At 43.6% G+C, this 24,574-nt stretch overlaps 1 protein-coding gene across 8 annotated transcripts in view; it reads left to right on the forward strand.

The window, feature by feature from the left end:
• TULP4 (TUB like protein 4) overlaps window positions 1-24,574 on the forward strand; it is a 228,503-nt gene that overhangs the window by 116,924 nt on the left and 87,005 nt on the right. For 7 of the 8 annotated variants that reach the window (XM_033867911.2, XM_033867906.2, XM_033867908.2 and 4 more), the window contains one exon: window positions 6,091-6,204. The exons of the other annotated variant lie outside the window; for it this stretch is intronic. In XM_033867911.2, the coding sequence (XP_033723802.1) occupies window positions 6,091-6,204 (114 nt within the window). The remainder of the gene's footprint in view (window positions 1-6,090; window positions 6,205-24,574) is intronic. 8 annotated transcript variants of the gene reach the window in all.

The raw sequence follows: 24,574 nt of genomic DNA on the forward strand, positions 1-24,574 counted from the left end.
GGACTCTAGGAGCAAGACGTCCCGGGCCTTATTGCTTTGGAACGTAGTCAAGGGCTCACCTTATAAATGTTTGGAGAGTGTTTAACATGAAGAGACTGCAATATCAAACGATCTGCTTGGAAAACTTCCCAGCAGTAGCTTTAGGAATTCTGAAATTAATTCCAGATTATATCTCCCAGTACCCAGCCCCAAAGTTAGGCTTTTAATTGGGTTAGCCCGTTGACGACAATAAACAAATGGATGCTTTCATCTGGAAAGCAGATGACCTCACCTGCCTCAGGAGGTGCTGTTGTGAATGTAGGCTCTATTTCAGTAGGTCACTCAGTAATTACCAAGAAAAATAGAAAAGGTGCATGAGCACCTACTGGCCTTCCACTTCCATCACCCACTAAAATGGTGATCTTGGTAAAATTATCAGGGGCTTATGATTTTATGACGGCAAACATTCCAAGGCCGTTCTTGCTGACTTTCTGTTGCCTCTGGCTGCTATTATTTCTCACCTGTGCAGTCAGGGCTTCCAGCTCACCTTTAATTAGGTTGTACTATATGTGATAGCCCACAAGGGATGGTTTTGGTCAAAACAAACAATGCCATCAAAACAAGCAATGCCCCGTGGCAGAAGGAGCATGGGATCTTGGATCAGCAGACTCTGGCTTCAAATCCTGCCTTTCAGTTTAGTAAATGTGTCACCTGAGAAAGCTTTTTTTTATTTTTTATTTTTTTTTTGCGGTACGTGGGCCTCTCACTGTTGTGGCCTCTCCCGTTGCGGAGCACAGGCTCCGGACGCGCAGGCTCAGCGGCCATGGCTCACGAACCCAGCCGCTGTGCGGTATGTGGGATCTTCCCGGACCGGGGCACGAACCCCTGTCCCCTGCATCGGCAGGTGGACTCTCAACCACTGCGCCACCAGGGAAGCCCCTGAGCAAGCTTTTAACCTCAGATTGTTCTGTGAAATGGTGATACCTCCGCCTCAAGGAGTTGTGAGGATTAAGCTAATATGCACATATATCATATATACATATATTGTATCTACATATATACACCCATATAATTATATACACACTATGTAAATATACATTATAATTTATACATTGTATGTATCATTTACTATAGTGCTTGGTACATAAAGTTCCTTATTCAGTGTTAATTTTGATTCTCCCTTCTTCCCCATGATCATCTTGCCAACACATATGGTGCCATGTAGCTCAGTTTACGTTGATTAAGGAAAAGCTTACAGATACTCTGTATAATATCTTGATTATAAAGATTGCAGTTGGCTAGCTGAAATATTCACCCCAGACATGATTTTATTTAATCTTAGCCACAATTGTCAGATCACTGCCCCTATTAATTGTAAGTTTTATTTCAGAATTAGAATAATAAATTTGGAATTTCAGTGCTCAGACCTTAAGAAAACAGTGAATTTTCAAAATTTAACAAAGTAAAACATTAATTAGATATAATTTGGAGAACATCCAATCTTTCATGGTGACACAGTGAAATTTACTAAGAGATTTGTACTCTAGCCCTCTTTCAAGAGAACAACACCTGCGTAAGGTGTTCATAGGTGCTAAGAGACACAGTGGAGTAAACCCATCGTTTTACTAATTTAATGTATATAAATTTCTTTCTTAAAACAAAATAACATATTACAGACGTAACTTATTTCATGCATAAGAAGGAGCCCTTAATTCCTTGACTGCAGTTTAATATAGCTACAAAGTTCAGATAGGACAGTCCCTGTTCAGAAAGGCTGTATCTAAGCACACAGACATAAGCCAGACTGGCTGGAGTAGAAATCTGACGTAACCATTTATTAGCTGAATGACCTTGGGCAAATTCCTAAACGTCTCTGTTTTCTATATCTTTATTTGCAAAATGGGGACAGTTATCATTCCTGTCTCATAGGGTTGTCAAGGGAACTAAATGAGTTAAAGCTTGGAAAGTACTTAGAATTGTATCTAGCACACAGTGTTACCTGTTTTTGAAAACTTTGAAAATTGAGGAAGGATTAGTTTATTTTCTGTTTGTTTCTCTCATCTCAAAGTGATTACAGAAATAAACAGGTTAGGGAAAATTTGGAGAAGGTAGTCAAAATAGGAAAATGTTGTAAAAGCAGAGGATAAAATCAGGAAGAAACTGTACAGTACAGTTGGGAGAGCAGGTAGGGGCTAAAGCAGAGAGGGAATCCTGCTGCCGTATAATAAATGTGGAGCTGTTTGTGTAGTTGTCAGTTAAAGCTTTTAATGCAAGTTCATTGTATTATACCAAAGTGCAAATTGAAATTTGAAGATCACTTCTCATGTAGGACATCAAAATTGCTATATGCCTTATATATTAAATGAGCACCCGCCAGTTACACGTGTATCTTAAAGCTTCAAGATGTTCTCCAACGTAGCATGCCTTGGTAGATGTCCGTATTTGAAGGAATTGAGACTGGCAGGTGGTTGGTTAATCCAAAAGAGAAAAAAGAGAGAGAAAAGTTGGATAAGATAAGGAGTCGATTAAAAAATGATGCATTTTACTTTAAAAGTTTTACTTTAACTTAAAGCATAATTTCTGAGCAGCAAATTGACCAGTAAATAGTTTTTCCATATGTTCACTACATGGATTCCATGATGTTTTTTCCATTGTCCAAGGCATGTGCTACTTGCCATGAAATACCACACTGCCAGTGTTTTACTCAAGAAAGATACTGATGGGATTTCAGGTTATCTTTCTTACCCCCCCTCCCCATTTACCCTGAGACAGACAGACACACACACACACAGACACACACACACACACACACACACACACACACACGCTTCTTTCTTTTTAATTCACATACCATACAATTCACCTGTTTAAAGTTTGAATGTTCAGTGTAATGTTTACAGCCGTTTATTGTGAGCAGAATGAAAGCCACTTGGAAGGGAAGGCTCACAGTGGGCGCTCTCTCTAGATTATTGTCTCTGATTTTTGACAGTCGGATCACCCTCAATTCAACTGAAATCTTTCTAAGTGACCTGCCTTCATTGAATCTTTGCAAATTGAACTTAGTTTTCATAGTTAAATCATATTCATGAATGTGCATGTGAACGACTCTAACTCATTCCTCCCAAAAGTGAATTTTTAAAAATTAATTAATTAATTAATTTTTGGCTGCATTGGGTCTTCGTTGCTGTGCATGGGCTTTCTCTAGTTGTGGCGAGTGGAGGCTACTCTTTGTTGCGGTGCACGGGCTTCTCACTGTGATGGCGTCTCGTTGTGGCGCATGGGCTCTAGGCGCACGGCCTTCAGTAGTTTTGGCTCGCAGGCTCTAGGGTGCAGGCTCAGTAGTTGTGGCACATGGGCTCAGTAGTTGTGGCACATGGGCTCAGTAGTTGTGGCTCGCGGGCTCTAGAGCACAGGCTCGGTAGTTGTGGCGCATGGGCTTAGTTGCTCCGCGGCATGTGGGATCTTCCCGGAGCAGGGCTCAACCCCGTGTCCCCTGCATTGGCAGGCAGATTCTTAACCACTGCGTCACCAGGGAAGCCCCCCAAACTGAATCCTATAATCAGTTCTGCTGTCTTATTTTAGTGCATATAACATAGTTGCTTAGAGAAAATTGCTGCTTTAAGAGATTCAGGTGTCTCAAATGGTTTAGCTAGAGTAAATATAAATAATCACATCTTTTCTGTTTTCCCTCTATTCTAGCAGATTGCCAAATTCCATCCAATTCATGTGGCATAGGACTTAGTAATTTCTCTGCTTAACTAGCAAATAATAAGCCTTGAAATTTTGTTTATATAGAAGACTGGTAATAAAATTTGGTCTCATCTATCAAGTAAGATTCTTAGAGAAAAATAATATACTCCTTTTCTAATGAATCAAAGAAAGCCCTCATCAAAGGTACAGTTTTTCTGCACATGTATAATTATGTTATTATTTTAAAAAACAGTCGCCTAAAAAAATTTTAGTTTAAATTAAAAAATATCTTCCTGAAGTAATCGAAGTAAACTCTGTAAATTATGGTCAAAAGTAAATTAACTCTGTAAATTATGGTCAGTGTCACAACTGAAATCTTACTAAGAACTGTAAAGCACAGACTAGATCACAGTTGTTCTGAGTTCCGTGGTGATAGCAAAGGTGACACTTCCCACCTGGGGCCGTTTCCATGGTGACTGCCAGTATTTACCGAGAAGAGCACAGGTCTGTTGTCACTCTGTCCAGCTTCAGGATCTCTGATCCTTATCTGAGGTTTGAGGAGGAATGTCCCAACTCAGGATGATGTGCGTTTGCTGATTCATGTTTCAAAGAGATACATGAGACCAAAGTAAACAGTGTCATAGTTTTGCCAGCTATGGTAGGTTTTGCTGAAAGTATCTTAATAGGCAAAGGATTTAATTTTCTCACTAAAACCTACAACTGAAATCAGTAAAAGGCAACTTTTCCCTGAGGTAAAAGTGAGACAGCATTTTTTTTCCCTGTACTTCTTATCATATACATAAAAATACATGTTTTGAATGGAGATCAGTAGAGGTGGATTTGGGGATTTTATTGTACACATTATTTCTTACGTTTTAAATAATATTATTAATTGCAAAATGCTATAAAGGGCCATATGAATCGTGTGGTGTGCCTCTTTCCTTGGATTTGGCAAACAATGCTTTTGATGAAATTTCTATTATTAATAAGTATGGATTTGGCCAGAAGATGGCCAGAGCCCAGTGGTACCCCTCACACCTCAAGTATGGGAAGAGCCTTTGGTTTAAGGTTAGGGTATCTGTTGGAGAGTATAGCCCAGTTCAGGTTGTTGAACAAAAATTGATGTGCACATGAATAAGCAACCAGGCTAGGTAGTTTTATTTGGTTTGAATAGTGTTAAAACATGTTTAAAACATAAGTCATTCATTTGCATAGTGAGAAATAAAGAAATACATGAAGTGAAATACCGTCTCCAGTATCTGGGGAAGCAGCTACGGGTAGCAGTTTGATATTCTTCATGAATTTTTTTGTGCATTCAGAATAGGCAGAAAGACACGTAACATGTACGTAAATGTCCACAGCTTTTTGTAAAACAGAGTTGGATCACGGTACACCTGATCAGCAACTTGCTTTTTTCTCTGTGTAACTATATGTGAACGTCTTTTCTTATCAGTACACTTTTTTTAAAAAAAAGAGAGGGAAAAAGAAAAGATTGTTATTCAAATGAATGGATGGGCCATTATTTATTTAATTATTCAGCCATGTATTGGTGGGTGTTTAGGTTGTTTTCTCCTTATTGATTTGTTAGCATCTTCAACTTAAAAAAAATAACAATCTGATTCCAATTTGTCAGCTACTGCAGTAAGGACTCCTAGCTGCAACTGTCTACAAACATTATTGTACTGTTGACTTCTTCCTGCAGTTAACTTTATCCCACCAAGTGTTCAACCTCATTTGCATAGAAGGTTGACCCTTCTGTTTGGCCTATCAATCTTTATACTTCATTTCATCAAATACATTATGTAACTGGAAGTGTCGTTAGAGAACATCTATAGGGTGTTTATGTGACAGTTTCCTAGATATGGAGTTGTTACTATGCCCAACAGATGGGAAAATCAAATCACAGCAGGAGAGGGAGCCAAACAGAAGATCTAAGAAGATCGCAGCCTGTGTACCAAGTAATTGAAAAGTCAGATGATAGAGAGAAGCACACTGTTTATGGAGTGGTTTTGTGGAAATTAAAAACTCGAGTGAAGAATTTCCATCAACTAGCACATTTATTTTATTATGTATAGGTACTATGTTTATTTTAAAATAGGAATAAAATGGAAATACTTGAAATAATAAATAGCAGCGTGGAGACAACTTTAGTACTGTAAGGATTTCTTTCTTTAGATAGTATAGTGTTTGTGGATGTATTTATGTCTGGGGGGCAGGTAGGGGATGAGAGTTGGTGTTTATTTCCTTTTGTAAAATTTAAAATAAAAACCATAAGGAAGTGTTTTATTGTGAAATGGAATAATATGGATATATCTTGGAAAATTGAATAACAAGTACAGCCCTTGTATACAGCAAGGTCTTTAGCTTTTATTTTCTGTTTCCTTATAATAATTGCATTTTTAAAGTTCATCATGCCCACAGGAGAGGATCCCAGGGAGCTGTGATGGAAGCCAAATAATCACTAGCAGCAGTTTAGAACCGGCTCTACTTTATGAGGGTTTGCTCAGGAGATTTAAACATAGAGAAGCAAATTTGGTGAGTATTTAAAAAAATATTCTTTTAGCAACTACATGTTTCCCCTAAGATAAAATTTAAACTAGACCAGAAATACTGAATGGCAGGGGCTTCCAAATGTATTTCCATACCTGGTGTAAAAAACGGGGAATTCTTGGATTAAGGAGAACGAGTTAGGAGTGGGAGTGGGCTACTTTGATACATGTGGTCTGCTTGCTTTCCAGTGTGAACCAGGCTGTCTCGGAGTCCGATTGTAGTTTTATTGTGACTTTACCAGCATTGGATGTTGTATTTCACAGTGACCTTTTGCTGGTATTAGTTTTGCTTATGAATAGGTGCTTAATGCTGTCTGTCGTGCTTAGACGTGCTTTCCTCTGTGCTGTAAGGAAGCTCCACAAGATCAGGCCCTTTCTGCTTTGCTCTGTATTCCTAGAGCCTAGGATGGTGTCTGGAATGTGGTGGGCACTCAGTAATATGTTGAATGAAGTAACAACATATGCCTAACTGTAGCTTATAGAAATAGGATTTTGAATCCCATAATAGAAAGCCCAGAGGCAAGTGGCTGCTGCCGGTTTTTTTTAAAAGCTTGAAGCAGCATCTCTGCCATTCTCTTGGCCTTTTCCTCATGGCCGTAAGATGACTGCTGCAGTTCGCTCCACTGCATTAGAGTATAAGGCAAGAGAAGCAGGGTAGGGTGGCTTCGGCTGCCTTCCGCTCACATCTCATTGGCCAGAACTATGATATATGACCAGTCCTGACTACAAGGGAGGTTGGGGGGGTGGGGAGCCTAGGAAATCAGCAGAGGCAGATAAGGAAGGGGGTGTGTCGGGATTGGATGGTAATGGGTAAGCCATCCACCGTCCTACACTGCCACTGTATCTGTTTACATTTGCATTTCTTTGCTCACTAGGGAAACTGAGCATTTCCTGTTATTTATTTATTTAGCATTTTCTGTTCTTAATCCTTTATTGTATTTGATAGACACATTTTTCCTAGTTTGTTTTAACCTTTTAAATTTACTAATTTAGCAATTTCAGTTAGCATTAGTTATATCTTTTTTGGTTGCCAGTTGCGTAGATCTGACTTTAACTTAGCCCCAAACACAGAATTTATTGCCTCTTATGACTGAAATGCCCTGGGTTGGTCTGGCTTGGATGTATTTCGGTCCACACATCAGGTGGTGTCCTCAGCTCTGCTTTCTCCATGTGTTGATTGTAATCACTCATCAGCTTCTCCCACAGGAGGTGGTTTCTGATAGCCCCCAGCTTCCATGACCTCAATGGCTCATAGCGCCAGGTGAAAAGTAGACCCTCTACCCCTGGAGCTGTGACGTCAGCAGCCGCCTGGAAGGCCTGGTTGGCGGCCTGAGTCATGGTCGTCCCGGCCAACTGGCAGGGAGGCACAATGATGGGCAGTCCTGGCACCAGCACACGGGGTGGATGAGGAGTTGCTGGACACAGAGAAATGGGGTGTCCACTCAGACCTGACAGGAGCATGTGGGTGTTTCTGTAGTTGAGTCTCCTGTTTTTCTTTGATTTTTCTCCTGTTGCTTCAAAGCTTAGAAAATGGTCAGTTTTCAAAGATGTTACACCTGTACAATTCTGTTTTACGCTGGATGTGCTGTTGTTTGATATTTCCGTTCTCTGCTCAGTCCCCCTGGAGTTGATCTGAAGTGTGATGCGGGCGAGGTGTACAGAGCTGGCCCTTGACTCAGATCCCCGACTTCACAGCATGGCCCGGCCTGCAGCAGCTGAGACCTTGAGCAAAGCAGGAAGTCTTCCTGTGCCTCCGTTTTCTCATCACAGAAAGTCTGGATAAAAGTAGTTCTCACTAGTGAAGTAATGCTCAGAGTTCAGTGAGAAAATGCATGTAATACTGTTAGCAGAGAGCCGAGCGGAGTGCTGGCCCTGGTGAATGTAGCTGCTGTAGTTACTGCTGTTCGCGGTATTGCCTCTCCCTCCAGCCCGTCCCGTCACAGCTGTCGTGTCAAGAGCAGAGCTCTGCCTCTTTCCTCCCTTTTGTCGTGCCCTCATGCTGCCTTCATCACTTGCATGTTCTTGGCAAAAATTATCCTTAATTTTAGGCAGTTCGGTCAGACTATGAAGAAACATTTACAGAAAGCTTAACTGTGCATGCCTCCTTTGAGATAGAGGTCCAGTTTTACAAGTCAAGTAAGTACTGTGATAGTCAATTTTGCTTTCTTTACATCAGGTGCGATACTTTAAAAAGGCAGTCAGAGGGGTAATGTATACAAAAGGAATTCATTGTCATGAAATAGGTCCTTTGAAAATATACTAAAGGGACCAAATTTAATACAGCTTTTCTAATTTTTATGTAATCTTTTATATATAAATTTATATAAATATATTTATTTTGTAAAAAATGTACAGCAGGAAGCATATAAAAATCTTTTATAATCCCATCTCCTAGGTGGCTTTTTTTTATACACATACACATATGTTGTGATATAACTTAAGATGTTTCACTTAAGTAGTCATAAGTGGGAGAGGTGTTTTTTTTTTTTTTAACTTACTGGTAGTAACTTCCCTACGAGAAATGTACATGCCTTTTTCTTAAGCCCAGGCAACCAGAACCCTGGAGAAACTGGCCGAGCCTGCTTTCTGTCTAATCTGCGGGAGGGCAGCTGGAGGTGTGGGAAGGCTTCAGCTTCGTTATCTTCACAGGACATTAACCAGGGATTGAGGAAAATATGGACCATGATGGGATTAGCTGATGTAATTATGAAAAGTGAGGATGTGTTTGCTCTGCAAGAGGGATTTTCAACAATAAGGTGAACTTTAGGTGTTAGCTGACAACCACGTGGAGAGCAGCTGGAGGGAAGTTCGGGAAGTGGTCCTGGGAGCAAGGGTGCTGTTGTTGGACAGCCTTATGGAAACGTTTGCCTTGACTGTGGGCGCTTGAGTCTCAGAGTAACCAGGTCAGAGTCAGAAGTGCCTCTTGGAATCTGGCTGTGCTCCCCACGCTGGTGCCCTGACTTCTCCAGGGACATGCAGGATTGCCCTTCTCCTGCCCTTCAAGTTAGATGTTTGCAGTTAATTCACCTTGGCCAGTGAAATACGTGCAGAACCTCGAAAAGGCTTGCTTGATTCTCCACGCCCCCTTTCCCTGCACTGCCGGTGATGATGGAACGGGCACTAGAGGCTCCATCAGCCCAGGTCCCCCGGTGAAGACAGTGTGGAGCAGAGCTCCAACTCACCCTCACGGCTGTGAAGCGTAATCAAGACAGAAGCCTGTGTGATTTAAAGCCTGTGAGGTTCGGGACATTACTGGTTATCGCAGTGAGACACGGCCCCTCTGGGCTGATCTGTGGCCTTGGCCCTTGTCCTCACCTGCAGAACCAGTTCACCTGTTCCTGGGCCCAGGTGGAACTGTAATACTGCTTCTGTTAGGTTGGCAATCCTATCCTCCTAGCTTTTTTTTTTTTTTTTTTTTTTTGTGGTACGTGGGCCTCTCACTGTTGTGGCCTCTCCCGCTGCGGAGCACAGGCTCCAGACGTGCAGGCTCAGCGGCCATGGCTCACGGGCCCAGCCGCTCCGCAGCATGTGGGATCTTCCCGGACCGGGGCACGAACCCGCGTCCCCTGCATCGGCAGGCGGACTCTCAACCACTGCGCCACCAGGGAAGCCCCCCTCCTAGCTTATTGAGAATAGGTTCATTTTGGTGTATGAAATATACTGATGACCTCCTATTTTTTCATATGTCATGAAACTTTGAAAGTCAAAATAGAGTTAGAAAGATAGATAATAGATGTTCTGCAGGGTGGTGAGGGCAGATCCAGTCCCAGAAAACCACCGTGTTAGGTACACGCTGGGCCTTCCTGCCTCGGGCTCCAGCAGTCTAGTGGGTCGAAGGGGAGTAAAAATCTCTCTTCTCTACCCGTCTTACATTCTCAGCTGGGCCTCTTAACTAAAGGACAGATGAGCGAGAGCAAAGCATACACATTTATTTAATATATGTGTTACATGACACGAGAGCCTTCGTGAGGAAATGAGCCGTGAAGGAGTGCTTAAGCCTGAGTGTTTCGTGCTGGGTTTGACGCGGACTGGGAAGTGGTGGGAACGTGATAGGACAGAAGGGCTGTGGCTGAGTGCAGGGAACTGGGGGAGCTTAGCCAGGCTCATCCGTCCAGTCCTCTCACGTCCCTCCATCTTCGGAGACGATGGTGCCCCTTCCCTCGGGGTACGGGGAGGCCACCTCTCACATGAGGGTCGATGACCTGCTTCAGGGGAGAAGGATGAGGGCAAGGTCCGAGCCCTTCCCGCTCCTGCCGTTTCTCAGATTCCTTCAGTGTAAAATATGCAGCGTGCCAGCGTGTGCACATGTTGGGGAAGTGCGTCCTGAACCCCATCAGGGTGATGACCTAACAGGTAGCTAGTGCCCGGACACACAGCCAAAGGCTTCCCGCCTTCCTCACCAGGTCCTAGGGCTGGCCCTGTGGAGCCTGACGTCCTTAGTCCATCTGATCTGGGAAGTCAACCAGTTACCCCTGGTAAACACCACATGTGGGGAAGGTTTCACCGCTTCTCCAAACCAGGCTCACGGCAGGCAGGCTCCTCTCCTGGATGGCAGCTCGCGACCCGGTGTGACCGCTGGGGCCCGGCGCCGGCGTCCTCAGCTCCCAGCGGTGGTCGGCCCAGTGCCTGGCCCCCGAGGCTTTTGAGGGCTGCCTCTTCAGCACGAGGCCAGACGGTGCTTCCTGCAACACTGACCCACATTGCTGCAAATGACGCTGCCCCCGTCCTGCGTAGGAAGAGTGCCTTTCGCTGAGGGGCAGCTGTAGTCACAGTTTAATATGCTGCCCTCACCCCAAGCAAAACACCTTTCACTCGTGAAACCACCTGTGTAGACTCTGCAAAACCATTTTCCTTTAGTATACAGCTGATGTTGAGTTTTCTTTAGTTGGAGTATCGTTGATTTACAGTGTTGTTAATTTCAGGTATACAGCAAAGTGATTCAGTTCTCTCTCTATATTTTTTTCAGATTCTTTTCCATTATGAGTTTTCTTACTTTTAAATGCCTTAACAAAATTACAGAGCCATCGTGACCTCTCAGTGACTGGTATGTTCTGTTTTGGTAACACAGGTCGTTGCTATGGCTGCATCTGAGTGGTGGCCGTGTGCTCATCTGAGTCCGGCAGTTTCTACCGTCCACCTGTCGGTCAGGGGGTTTCTAAGTAGAGAACACCCTCGATGTGCGTGTGCAGGTGTGTGTGTAGGTGTGCGCAGGTGTGGGTGTGAGCCTCTGCTGGCACCTTCCTCTCACGGGCACCAGTGTTTACTTTGGAAAAAGATGTCTTCCTCTGCCTCAGTTTGGGAGCTGTTCAGAGTAATCCTTAGTTTGCTGGGAATCTGAAAGGCTGGCAGCTTGTCCTAGGACTGCTGAAGTAACAGGAGAAAGGAGAAAAGACAGGAGGGGTTGCTGCTTGGCAAGGAACGGCCTTGTGGGCTTAAATGTGCTCCCTTATTAGCAGCTTTCACCTGGGTGGGTTTTCCGGATGCTGAGTGGGTGTCCCAGCATTTTATGTGACCACATAGCTGGCGATGTGGACGTTTAGTCCTGTAGGGCGCTGCCTCGCAGACTTAAACACGCATATGAGATGCCTGTTGACATGCAGATGCTAATTCCCTGGGCCTGGGGTCGCTGATGTTCTGACACTTGGGGTAATTCTGACCGGGCTTTCAGATTCCAGTACTCAGAAGAGAAGGTGCTAGCATGTTATAGCCATTGCTTAACAGTCTGTTAGCCTCAGAACTGTATGCTACAAATCACATTTAACAAGATAAAATGTTTACTGATAAACGTGAAATTTAACTATGTTATCATTTTACAGAGTTACCATTTTGATAAAGTTTATCAAATTAAAGAATTTTAGGGCTTCCATGGTGGCTCAGTGGTTGAGAGTCCGCCTGCCGATTCAGGGGACACGGGTTCGTGCCCCGGTCTGGGAAGATCCCACATGCCGCGGAGCAGCTGGGCCCGTGAGCCATGGCCGCTGAGCCTGCGCGTCCGGAGCCTGTGCTCCGCAACGGGAGAGGCCACAACAGTGAGAGGCCCGCGTACCGCAAAAAAACCCCAAAACAAACAAACAAACAAAAAATTAAAGAATTTTATCTATAAACTTTTTAAAAATTTACTGAAGTGAAATAATGTAAAGGTATTTTTTATACCTTAGCATGAGCTACAAACTTTCCTTGAACAAGCACCTCCAATCCCCATCAGTTTAAAAAAAAAAAAAAAAAGCACGTACTCCAGTAGATGGCGTATTTATTTACATATTTATTATAGGCTACTATACCAATAAAAAGTGTGCACCTTATAACATAAACACAAAAGAGAAACTGTGAACGCATGCGACGTCAGTGAAATAGTGAAATAAGTAGTAATTTTAAATGTCTTGCCAATCTGGCAGATTCATTCCGTCATTCATGTCTGAAGGTGTAGTGCTTAGAAGGCCCTCTGTTGAGTCACAGTTGTCCTTGTAAATCAGTGTCTACAACGGTCATCTCGGTGATTTCTTTCTTGATAATTTGAAATATATGTATGTTTATACATATATACATATTTAATATTTATATAGGTTTATTTAATACACACATGCAGGCCATGTCTTGTCAGATCTGTCTAGATCAGCCTCGTACTTTTGTCACTGGTGAAGAACCCATTCGGACAGTAGGAAAAATGTCAGTCCTGCCATTTTCTTGTTTTCCCTTGTGCTTGCGTAATTAGTTTTATCTTCACCTTCGTTTTCTTGGCAATGTCTTTTTAAAACTGGTTGTCCTCTTTGTGAGGTTGGCTTGGGTAAGCTGGGTGCACACTCAGAAACGCAGCCCGGGGTGTGCGTACGTGCGCGTGCCTAGGACGGCAGCAGCGCTGCACAGCTCCCCCTCCTCCTCTGGGGCCTGGCCTGTCGTACCTGACCTGGGTAACCTTTCCGAGTTGGGGACCAGAGGGCCCCACTATAGTTCATATGTTAAATATTGATAACATTTTTGTTTACTTTAACTTCAAATAGTTACAAGGAAAAGTATTTTCTCCCCGCCTCCCAGTGGATTGCCTTGTGTACACCTTGGGGCACCTGTGCTAAGCTGCCAGGTCAGTTGGAGGAGGTTACGGGGTCTGCCTGTCGGAGCTCTGATCCGGTCCTCAGACGTGGAGGCTTCCTCGGGTGGCAGCGGCACTCAGTGATTGCCGTGTCCTAGTCAAGACCACAGCTCTCTTTACCTTGTAATGGCAGCGTACTATGCTTCACCACAGCCTTTGGTCGATGATGGTTTCTGTCCTCTTGAAAAATGACCTCATGTTCAAAATGGTCAGGTGTCCGTGATGTGACTCTGCAGTCTCCCCAGGACCGTCAGTCAGGGTTCCACAGGACAACAGTAAGTTTCAGCCTCATAAATTTCAGATTTCTCTTGACTTTATATAAAGTTTAACTCTACAAATGGCCTCCCTTTTCCAAGTCAATCCCTTGCTCTTACCAAAAATTTTACACAGTGAATCTTGCCTTTCTGGCTTCTGCTGAAGAAATAATTATGTACCGAATATGTACAAAGGACCCCTCTCCCTGTTGCCTTCCTCCGGCGTGGGTGTGTGTCTTCCTGCTGCTCAGGCCTCTCGGGAGCGCCCTCCCTGGGGCATCTGGTAGGAGCTGGGTTTGCTTTTTCAGCACCTGGAGCTGAAGCATCTTCCACTAAACGGGTACAGCTGCTGCCCTGCCTTCACGGCGCACGTAAGCTCCCAAACTGGTTTCATCAGAATCTCCTGGAGGGCTTGCCAAAACGCAGATGGTGGGCCCCACCCCAGAATTTCTGATTCACTTGGTCTGTGGCAGCCTAAGAATTTGCATTTCTCACAAGTTCCCAGGTTGTTCTGTGTCGGTGAACCTGGGACTAGACTTTGAGAACCACTGGCTGTGGTAACACCAAGTTTCTCATCAGTCTCATTTTTCCAGACTTAACAGAGCGTCTTTGGTGAGCTGGGTGCCCTCGAAGCAGAGCCTGAGATGGGGATTCTTGTTTGAACAGTTTACTGAAAAGGCTCTCAGGAGAGAGGGAGTAGGCGGCGTGGGGCAAGCTGGGCCGGACTCAGCACGGGGTCCAGCTTCACCCCTGCAGCAGCGGAGAAATGGGGCAGAGGGCGCAGATCACCTCCCGGGGCTGTGTGTTTTCTCCCTGAGGAATGTTGGGTGGGATTTCGGAGACTGCCTGGCGGAGCAGATGGGAGGGAACGAGAGAGTGCAGGTGACGTGATTCAAGCTGGGGCACACGTGGACTTGGGGGCTTGAAAGGAAGGGGACGACTTGGGTTTGTCTGATCCCGAGAACACAGGGTGGGCTGTGATGCCCAGGCCACTCTCCTGGCTGAGGCTTTCTCAGCAACGTTAGAAAACGATGTGCTCCTTGATAGCAGCCACTAATGTGGATGCTGTCTATGGGGCTTGACCCGTCCGGGCGCTGGCCCCCGGGCTGTACTTGCATCGTCTCTAACAGGAAGGAGAGGGCAGTTTAGAGATTAAGACAGGCTTTGGGGTCTGACTGACCAGGGTCATCCCTGGCTCTGTTCCCAGTTGCTGAGAGATTTGGGACAAACTGCTGAGCACCTCGAAACTGCAGTTTCCTCATCTTTGCGGTGGGATGGTCCTCCATACCCAGTAGGGCTTTGGCATGAGGATTAAATGAGGTGCTATGTGTGAAGAACCAAGCAGATGGTGAGTCCAGAATGAATGGTAATTATTCTTCTCTGCAGCTGACTCTTGCAGCAGTCCTGTCAGTTAGGTGCTGATGCCTCTGTTTACAGATGAGCAAACTGAGGCTCAGGGAGATTGTGTGACTCACCCAGAGGCGGGCAAGGCGTGTGTCCCGTTTTTGGTTAACGGTACTCACGATGGAGTAGAATTGACTCTTGTTTTTTACAGGTTAGTAAAATAGTGGCTGAATTCTTTGGCCACCGTTGCCTTTGATGATTCCCTTCACAAAGAACGTTTGCTCCAGAAATGTGTACAGCAGTGGATCCTTCAGCAAGATGCAAAGAAGCTGAGCGTTAATAACTAGGAACATAGAGCTAGATGCAAACACCGAGTGGCTAAAGTGGAATTTAGGTGTAAAAAGGACTGAAAGTACATTTCCGGTATCTCAGGCTATTGACTGAGATCCAGTGAATGGTAAGTTATACTGCAGAAGCACATATGCACAGAAAACTAAACACTGAGAAATACTTTGAAGGGGAAATCTCAAATGCTAAATATATTAGGGAATATATAATTATAATTTTTTGTTTGTAGCTGTCAAAAAGCCCACCCCAGTTTTCATTCTGAAAGGGAGTACTGGGCAGAAGGGAAGTCTCTTGCTTGTTGAAGGAATTCTAGATAATTAGTGTTTTAGCAGGGAATGCTAAGCTCCCCTGGCCCTGGGGGTTTGGAGACACCTGAGAATGTCTTTCCCGCAGGGATCTGTGGCTAAGGAAGCCTCCCCACGCGTTCTCTCTGCATAGAGTGTTTCTGGCACCTCGCTGAGCCCATGGTTGTACAGTTACTTACCTGCCTGTCTCCCTGTCCTGAGGGCCTCTCGGGCGTGTGAGCCAAGTGCCAGCCTCGGCTGTCTCTCAGGCTCCAGCATGGTGTCCGGCGCGGGGCAAATGCCCGCTAAGTGTAAGAAGTGCCTCAGGGTCCTCTACTGTGTCTTGTACATTTTAATTGGGGTGTAAGCCCAGTGTCATTTGCCTATTAATTCTATAGGCTAGCCACCCCAGTACTTTTTGTTAATAATTGCATTGTTGGAAATGACATAAGTCATCCTGGTAATAGTTTTGGTAACGCAGAATTTCACTTCTAGCCTTTCAAAGTGTGAAAGAGTCATAAATCAATTTGATAAGAAACTCAGCTGGGTTTTTCCCTCCTATAAGTTGTGTTTATGTTGTGTATTTCTGTGTATCATATAACTTAAAAGAATAATGACGTTTCATTTCTTAACATGGACTCATTGATGGGACAACGTGGTGTTCTCGGCTGTGTATTGAAATAAGTAAGCAGAAAATAAGGTCTCAGTAAGGCCTCTCAATTGAGAAGAGAACATCGGCAGGTAGGTGTAGTTCAGGTTGACCAGTTGTTCGCATAAAACGCAGTGAATGTTTGCCTGTGCTGCTTACTTTCATCTGTTGCACATATTCTGGGTTGTAAGTGTAAAGTGTCCCACAACCCAATAAGTAAACAGAAGAGGGACTTTCCTGGTGGCGCAGTGGTTAAGAATCCGCCTGCCAATGCAGGGGACACAGGTCGAGCCCTGGTCTGGGAAGATCCCACATGCCGCGGAGCAACTAAGCCCGTGTGCCACAACTACTGATCGTGCGCTCTAGAGCCCGCGAACCACAACTGCTGAGCCCGCGTGCCACAACTACTGAAGCCTGCGCGCCTAGAGCCCGTCCTCTGCAACAAGAGAAGCCACCGCAGTGAGAAGCCCGTGCACCACAACAAAGAGTAGCCCCCGCTCACCGTAACTAGAGAAAGCCCACGCGCAGCAACAGAGCCAATGCAGCCAATTAATTAATTAATTTAAAATACTTTAAAAAAAAGAAGTAAACAGAATATGTCAGACAGTGGTGAGTGCCAGAGATGGAGCTGTGCTGGGCCCTTTCATTTGGAGGCACTGAAGGGACCTGTGTGGGGTGGAGCCTTGGTCAGAGGGTGTGGGCGGGGCCTTCCAAGCAGTCAGCAGAGAGTCAGCTCTCCGCGACTTAGAGACTCATCACCTGGTCTGTAGCTTACCTGAGCCTGACCTTCTCACTTGTCTCACGTAGAGTGCTGTCTTCTAACTTTTGCTGTTCTCCGGAATCACCCTAGTAGGTGGAGACTACACCTCCTTTCTCTGTTATTTTGTTTGTTTCTTTTTTCGGTGGATATGACTTCTTCATAATGCTCAATGACCATCTGGTTTTTGTAAAAGTGGTTCAATCTATACCTCAATGTGGTTGAAATTAATCACTCAAAAGCAGTGTGGTATTCTGGACCGATTTTTAGGAGCCTGAATCTTCGTGCTGGCTTATAGATAAGTCATGGAAAGGTCTTAGATAAAACTTTGATGTATGTTGTCTTATGTGAAAATGCTCCCCGACTTCTGAGAAAGTTGTGAAGTTTCCCAGGGATGTTATGAGGACAAGTTAATTAGAATTCTTTGGTGCTGCTTTGAGCTTCAAAAGCACAAACATTGCCTAAAACCTAGTTCTGAGTTGACCTCCCGTAGGTGATTCATACCTCCCATGTGGTATTGTCTTCCTAATAACCATGCTTTAAAAAATTGAAATGCAACCAAATGTACAGTGCAATGCAACCAAGGATTCTCCAACAATAATTTTTAAAATACTGGTCTCCCTCCCTTTGACTGAGAAGTAAGAGAAAGTTCAGCTAATTTTAATATAACTATGGTTTTCTGTACGGAACTGCACCATCTTCGTTTCTGTTTTCTCACAGACATCCATTCTTTACTCAATTTTTGTGACACAAATATTATAATTTTGAAAGAATAACCATGGTCAATGCTATCTGCCAACTGATTAAAAGGAAAAAATGGGGGGGAGGGATAAATTAGGAATTTGGGATTAACATATACACACTCCTATATGTAAAATGGATAACCAACAAGGACCTACACTATAGCACAGGGAACTATACTCAGTATTTTGTAATAACCTGTAAGGGAGAAGAGTATAACTGAATCACTTTGCTGTATACCTGAAACTAACACAACATTGTAAATCAACTGTATTTCAATAAAAAAAAAAAAAACACCAATCTGTGATTCCATCTGTGAGCTCTCTGCTTTTGCACTTCAATTCAGTCCAAACAACAATCAGGCACTACCCTCGGGGCTGGGACTGTGCTTGGCACTGAGATACCGAGGGTTACGGCACAGTGTGGTACACGCTGCACTGGGGATTCGGCAACGTGTGGGGTAACTGAGAGCGGGGGCGGGGGGCGGGGGCAAAGCAGGGGCACTGGGTACTTGGGCAGGAAGAGCTCCCCACGGGCGGTCAGCTCAGCTGTGGCTCGCACGTGGTGAAGCCGGTCCTCGCATGCGCTCTGGTCCCTCTGTTCCCCCAGGCTGAGCCGTCAGCAGGGCTGCCTCGTGCCCTCATGCTGCTGCCAGTTGAGAACGTTGGGAAGCTCTTCCCTGTGGCCGTCTCTCATCTGACTGAAAGCTGTGTCAGTTCCAGGAGCCCCGAGGAGCTCTCTGGTGGGGCAGTCCTTTAGGACAACCATCCACGGGCTCTGGTGAAGGTCAGTCAGTGGCGCCATTGAGGGAGGGCTCCTCACTCTCCTAAAGGAAGTCCTGGCTGGTTAACACGAGCTGTATTAAGGAGCTGCTCTTCCCGGGCACCAGAGTCTTGTGATGTGGGAACAAGATGGGGATGGGGGGTGTTCCCTCTGCCCATGAGTTTGTGGTTCAGTTTAAATACAGAATTCAGAAGTGAGAAATTGCTCGAAAACAAGATACTAGTGTGTGCAGAGATGATGACAGGAAATGGAATTGTTGTGAGGCGATGTGAGGAACTTAGCTTTTGGAAAGAGGAGGACGAATACACAGTTATTTGGATTAAGGAGTCGTGCAGGTCTGTTCACCAGCGAAGGGAAAGTATGAATCTGAAGGACTGTGCACCAAGTAGTTAAGATCGTTGTTTCAGAAGTACAGCATCTCAGGGAATGTTCCTTTTCTACGTACATACTTCTGTAATGTCTGAACTTTACTTAGTGTATATTTACACGACTAGAAGGAAGGTTAAGAGGGAAAATCGTATATGAATATTTGAGAAAATTGTAAGATATTTTAACTTCTGGGCCCCACTCAAAACCGTCAGCTTTTCGGGTCCCTAGGTAGATAGGCCAGAGTGTCACACCCAGATTAGGAGCACGTTGCCTCTGAAATCCAAAAGGGGCCCAATCAATTTGACACATAAAATTAACTATCACTAGACATAGAAACTCAATCTGTATGTAACTCTTGAACTAATTACCTAAAAAGTAACATCTCTCAGGTTTTTAAAATTATGAGTGCTTAGGAGGAAACTTTTATTTAGCTCCTAACTCTGGTTGAATTATTATAACATATTCACTCAACTCCCATCAGCTACCCACCCTCCTACCAGGTGTTATGTCATGATCCACGTGCTAGGTTTTTTTTCTTGGGTGGCAAATGTGTTGAAGTTTTGCAGGATACTGCGCTTAGGAGTGACTAGGCTGTATTTGCTTAGTACTTGACCAATTAGAATCCAATGTGTCAAAATATTAGAGCTGGAAGTATCTTTAGAAATGGTCTAGGCCAATTTACTTTTTCAGACAAAATGAAGATGCAGGGTGTTAGAGACCAGAGTGGAACTTGGGCTTTCTGTTGTCAGTGAGAAGGGCTTCTCGGTTCTGGCTCTGCCCTGCTCCCTTGGATCTGAGAGGCGTACTTTAGGCTGGGCTGAGAGCCAGCTTGTTGGGAGGTGAGCTGACGTTCTGTCTTCAGTGGGTAGTCTGGCAAACTTGGCCACCGATCAAAGGTGGTGACTGAGAGGTAGCGATCTTAAAGAGCAGGATGTTGAGAATCCTGCTATCTTAACTAGTTGCTCTGAGAATTGAAGAGGAGCATCTGCTAGATTAAATGTAAACGACTAAAGTACACACCTGGTTGACAAGGTTACTATCATATTTAATATACAAATTTTTAATTCAAATGGCCAAGTTAACTACTTGAATAATTGAATTTCCCTGTAGCAAATTTAGTGGCAGTTCATCAGTAGGTAGACGCTTAAGAGCTTAAGATCAGCCTTTTTGTTTTTTGAGGCCGTAGCATCACCGGTACTAAGGCCACGTTTAATTTCGATTTGTCATCTTGGAGTTGGGTGGATGGTGATGTGGAGGTCCTCTGGTTCTAATCCAGAAGCACCCCCAGACACACACAACTGGTTAGATGAGTTGCTTCCAGGTACCCTTGGCAGTTGGCTGTCCAGCCTCTTTTTTAAACCCTTTCCAGTGTTCCAGCTGCCTTTTGAAGACAGCCCCTTCCAGTGATTGGCCGTGCTCCTTGTTAGAAAGTTCTCTTTCACAGTAAACATTGGGCTTATAATTTGCGCTTATGTCTCCTGGTTCTGCCCCAAGACTTTTTTCTAGTTTTCTCAATATTTTTCATAGCTCATTTTGGATAGGCAAAAATTCTAGACTAGAGATTTCAGCTTTCTAATTAAAAAACAAGTTGAGCATCCTTCACAAATACAGTAGTTTTCCCAGGGTGAATAGGTGTTTTCCTCCCCCGCACACACACCCCAAATAGGATCATGAAGTGATTCTGCCTTACTTCACTTTATATTGATAGGTAGGAAAACACACTGGACTAGGAATGGAGGTACCTGGTTCCCAGCCCCTGCTCTGCCTCTTGCTATTTGGGTACTTTGGGCAAGTGAACCTCCCTGAACCTCAGTTTTCTTTTCTATAAAGTGAAGATGATAATGCCTGCTCCAGGTACCAGGCCCTTTTGGGAATCAGTTGTTTTTGTAGTCTGTCCATTTCCCTACAGATATAGGAGGTTAACTCCCTTGTTTTAGAACAGAACATTTTGAATTATAAATTTGATTTATCAGGGGCTTAGATAACAAGTTATGATGATTAAAAAAGGATAGATGATGCTTTCTCAGGAGTCTAAACCCCATGAATGTGGTGGGTTGACAATTCAGTGTATGCTTTTCTGTTTTTATTTTAGAGACTGGGAAGAGATTTTAAGAAATTCAAGAAGAAATAAAATGTATGAGTTATATTGTGGAAGCTAACATATTTGTTGGCTTAAATTAACCTGCATACCTCTAGTGCGGTCCATGTGAAGATCCTGGTTTTAGCTGGGATCCCTGCTACCTCCACATTAGAATCAGATCTAAATCCAAGGGGGAAAAAGTATCATTTGCTAATAGACAATAATGACTTTAGGAAATTAGCGACCTTTGCTGATTAATGCTTTTTATTCAGAATACTTTAATTTCTCATTTGTTCCTGCCTGATTCTCCTCTTTTGGTACTTCAGGCAATCTGCTTTATTTACAGCTGCTGGCACCTGAGTCCTCTCTGTGCGCTTCCAGCCAGGCTCACCAGGCTGGAAGGCTGAACAACACAAAGATGTGCTCTTCCCACTGTGAAAACAGTGGATGTGCGGCCTTTTTCTTTCCTTTCCTTTCCCTTTCCTTTTTAAAATCAAGCACTGAGTCCATTTTTTCACACACTCTTCTTCTCTCTTGCCAACCAGAAACATATTACTTATTGAGAAATTAATTCTAAAGTATGGGAATTAATACCCATACAGTGGGGTTGTTTCACAGTCACGGTTTTGGGGGGAAGAAATAAAAATGTGTAAAAGGAAATAGTAATGCAGTGTTTCAATCGAATTTGGTGCATGTGACACCGGTTTTGAGCTTTTTGTGTATGTGTGTGAATCATGTTTTACAAGAAATGTTTAGTTCTGTATGATAGCCAGTGATAAAATCTTACATCCTCCTTTAATGTTGTTTGAAATTTCAAAAGAAATGACTGAAAACCAATTAAAGCATGTGTAGTATACTTTAATAACAAGTTTTTAAAAAGTAAATCAAAGCAATTATACTTAGTATGCTTTAATTATGCTTAATATGCTTTTTTCAAATTCCACGTATTCCAGCCCCACAAACCATGCCCCCAAATCTGATATGTTTTTAGGTCCTTCTTTGAGATACACTGCCTGGCACATTATCTTATGATTTAACGGATTCTAACTAAAATGTAACTTGAAGCTTGAAAAAGAATGCTCTCAGTACTCTGTGCATAATGGGTATCACAATGATCTGATACCTACGTAAAGTGTACCTATGTTAAAAAGAACAACAGCCTTCATTACCAACAGGATAAAAGCCCAAGTCCCTTTAGCCTTTCTATTGAAAGACACTGTTGGACCTGACTTAATACTTATGAAATTTACAGCAGGGGGAACAGGTAATATATTTCCTTTGTTTCTTTCAGAGGAGTACAAGGATCAGTTAAAAAAAGCTGAGACTTGAACACAAGTGCTAATAAGTATCCTCAGAAGTTAATTTGAGTCATTCTAATGACTCAACAGTAGGGTTGTCACACTGTGCTTCTAGTTAGCATTTATTAATAACAAATGATGTTGAACATCTTTTCATGTGCTTATTTGTCATCTATATAACTTCTTTGGTGAAAGGTCTATGAAATCTTTTACCTTTTAGAAAAAATTGAGGTTTTTTTTTTTTTGAGTTCTGAGAGTCAGATCCAAACAAGGTCCGTTACATGAATCGCATTAGGTTGCTATGCCCTTTAAATCTTTTAATCTATAGGTTCCTCATCTCTTTATTGTTTTCCTTGCTTTAGGAAAACCCAGAACATGAGAAATTCTGTAGGAAAAGTGGATTTTCCTGATTACATCCCCAGGATGTTCTTTAGTCTGTTTTTCTGTCTTCTGTATTTCTTATAAACTAGTTGTTAAGGTCTAGAGACTTCAAGTTTGATTTTTTGGGGGGCGGGGGGGGTGGGTAGTTTTGGAATTGCTTCATGGATGGCGTCATGCACTTCCATCAGGAGGCATGTAATACATGATTGTCTGCCTTTTTGTGATGTTTACATTGGTGAGTTAGAGATTGTCAGTTTGATCCATTCATACTGCAGTCCCATCAACCTTTCACCTACAGCCATGGTTCCATTAGTAGTTGCAAACTGATATCCTAATTTTGTCGTTCCTTCTTTATTTATTAACTGGAATACTTACACCAAGAAAAACTTTGCCTCATCAACTGTTTGTTTGTTATGGGGTAGTGTTTGTAAATAATGGCAGGATAAATGTGGGTTTTGGTTTTTTCCCCCTTTTTGTGCCTGTTTTCAGGGCAGAAAGTTCTATACCATTCTCTAAAAGTTAACAGTGAGGATTTTATTTTTTAGGATTGTCGTGAACTCATGGATTTTAGCATACATGAATTTTAAGGTACTTGTCTCAGCGCCTTGCACTTTTTGTTGCTCAAATTGTTCCGTCCTTTGTTCCTGGGAGCCCTTTCCAGTTGGGTCTAGAGGTCTTTTGGTATCTGTTTTGCCTTGTGGGATACTAAGATGTCCCAGGCTCATCTTGTAATTTGTTGATTTTTTTAATGTCAAAAGCCGTTTACCTACCCAAGTAGCAATGAGCACACCTACATCTTGGTTTCTTGGATCTAGACGCAGACCTTAGTTTCTAGTACCATCTTCCAATAAAAGGAACCAGGGTTCCATGGAGAAATGTCTTATTGAAGGACTGGAGCAGGAAATACACATGAGTCTGGAGCATCTCGTGGTGTCAGAAAAAAAGATGGCACTCAGAAGACAAAACGAAACACATACAGTGTCGGGGGTGTGTCAAAGGGATGGAGGAACCAACTGAAACTGCTCCCAGTGGCCAAAGAAGGAACAGTCTGAGCAGCAAAATACATGGAGTGGTGTTGGATTATAACCCAGAATGTAGAGCAGACATCCGTTAATTCTCTTAGTGTCCATACCGGTAAAATTAGTGGAGAAAAGGCAAATCTCCTGAGCAGAAGGGTTGTAAGTGATTTATGTAGACGCTCCTCCCTCAAGGAGGTGGAGCATAACGCCAGTCCTGACGTGTGGGCTGCCCGTGGTCACTTCCTTCCGAAGAGTACAGGTGAGGAAAGGGGGAAAGGCAGAGTCAGTTCACAGTGGAGAAACTGAACGGAGACTACTTAACCAGGTGATCCGAGTCAAACTTCAACAGCGACAGGTCATGTTGAGAGAGTGTACCACTGATGGCGTTTCACCTCTGTGGTCGTCCCCCCAAACTCCTAACTCCAGCCTACCACGAGGAAAACATCACACATACCCTCATTGGAGGACACCTACGAGTTCTCCTCAGAGCTGTCCAAGTCAGCGAAAAGAAGGGACGTTTGAGAGACTTTCTTGTTGTAGTCAAGAGGAGCCTGAGGAAACGTGATGACTAAATGTGGTACTCGAAGTGGGGTCCTGGAACAGATAAAAGACACTACATTAAAATTAAGGAAATTTGAATAAAGCATGGGCTTTGGTCAATAATAATATATCCATATTGATTTATTAATTGTGGCAATATACCGTGCAAATGTAAGATCTTAATAATAGGGGAAACTAGGTATGGGACATGTATGGGACCTCTGTACTATCTGTGCGGTTTTCTGTAAATCTAAGACTATTCTAAAATTTAAAGTCTTAGGAATTTAAAGAGTTGTTTACCCTTTGGCAGTAACCCCAGGAGCTGATATTTGTATAGTGCACCATTGTCTTCAAACACGTTCTCAGTTCCTTTCTTTGAGTTTCTCCTCTAGTTTCCAGTTAGGCAGGGGATTGTTTTTCAT

This window comes from Tursiops truncatus, chromosome 12, assembly GCF_011762595.2.
Source record: "Tursiops truncatus isolate mTurTru1 chromosome 12, mTurTru1.mat.Y, whole genome shotgun sequence".
Lineage (NCBI taxonomy): Eukaryota > Metazoa > Chordata > Mammalia > Artiodactyla > Delphinidae > Tursiops > Tursiops truncatus.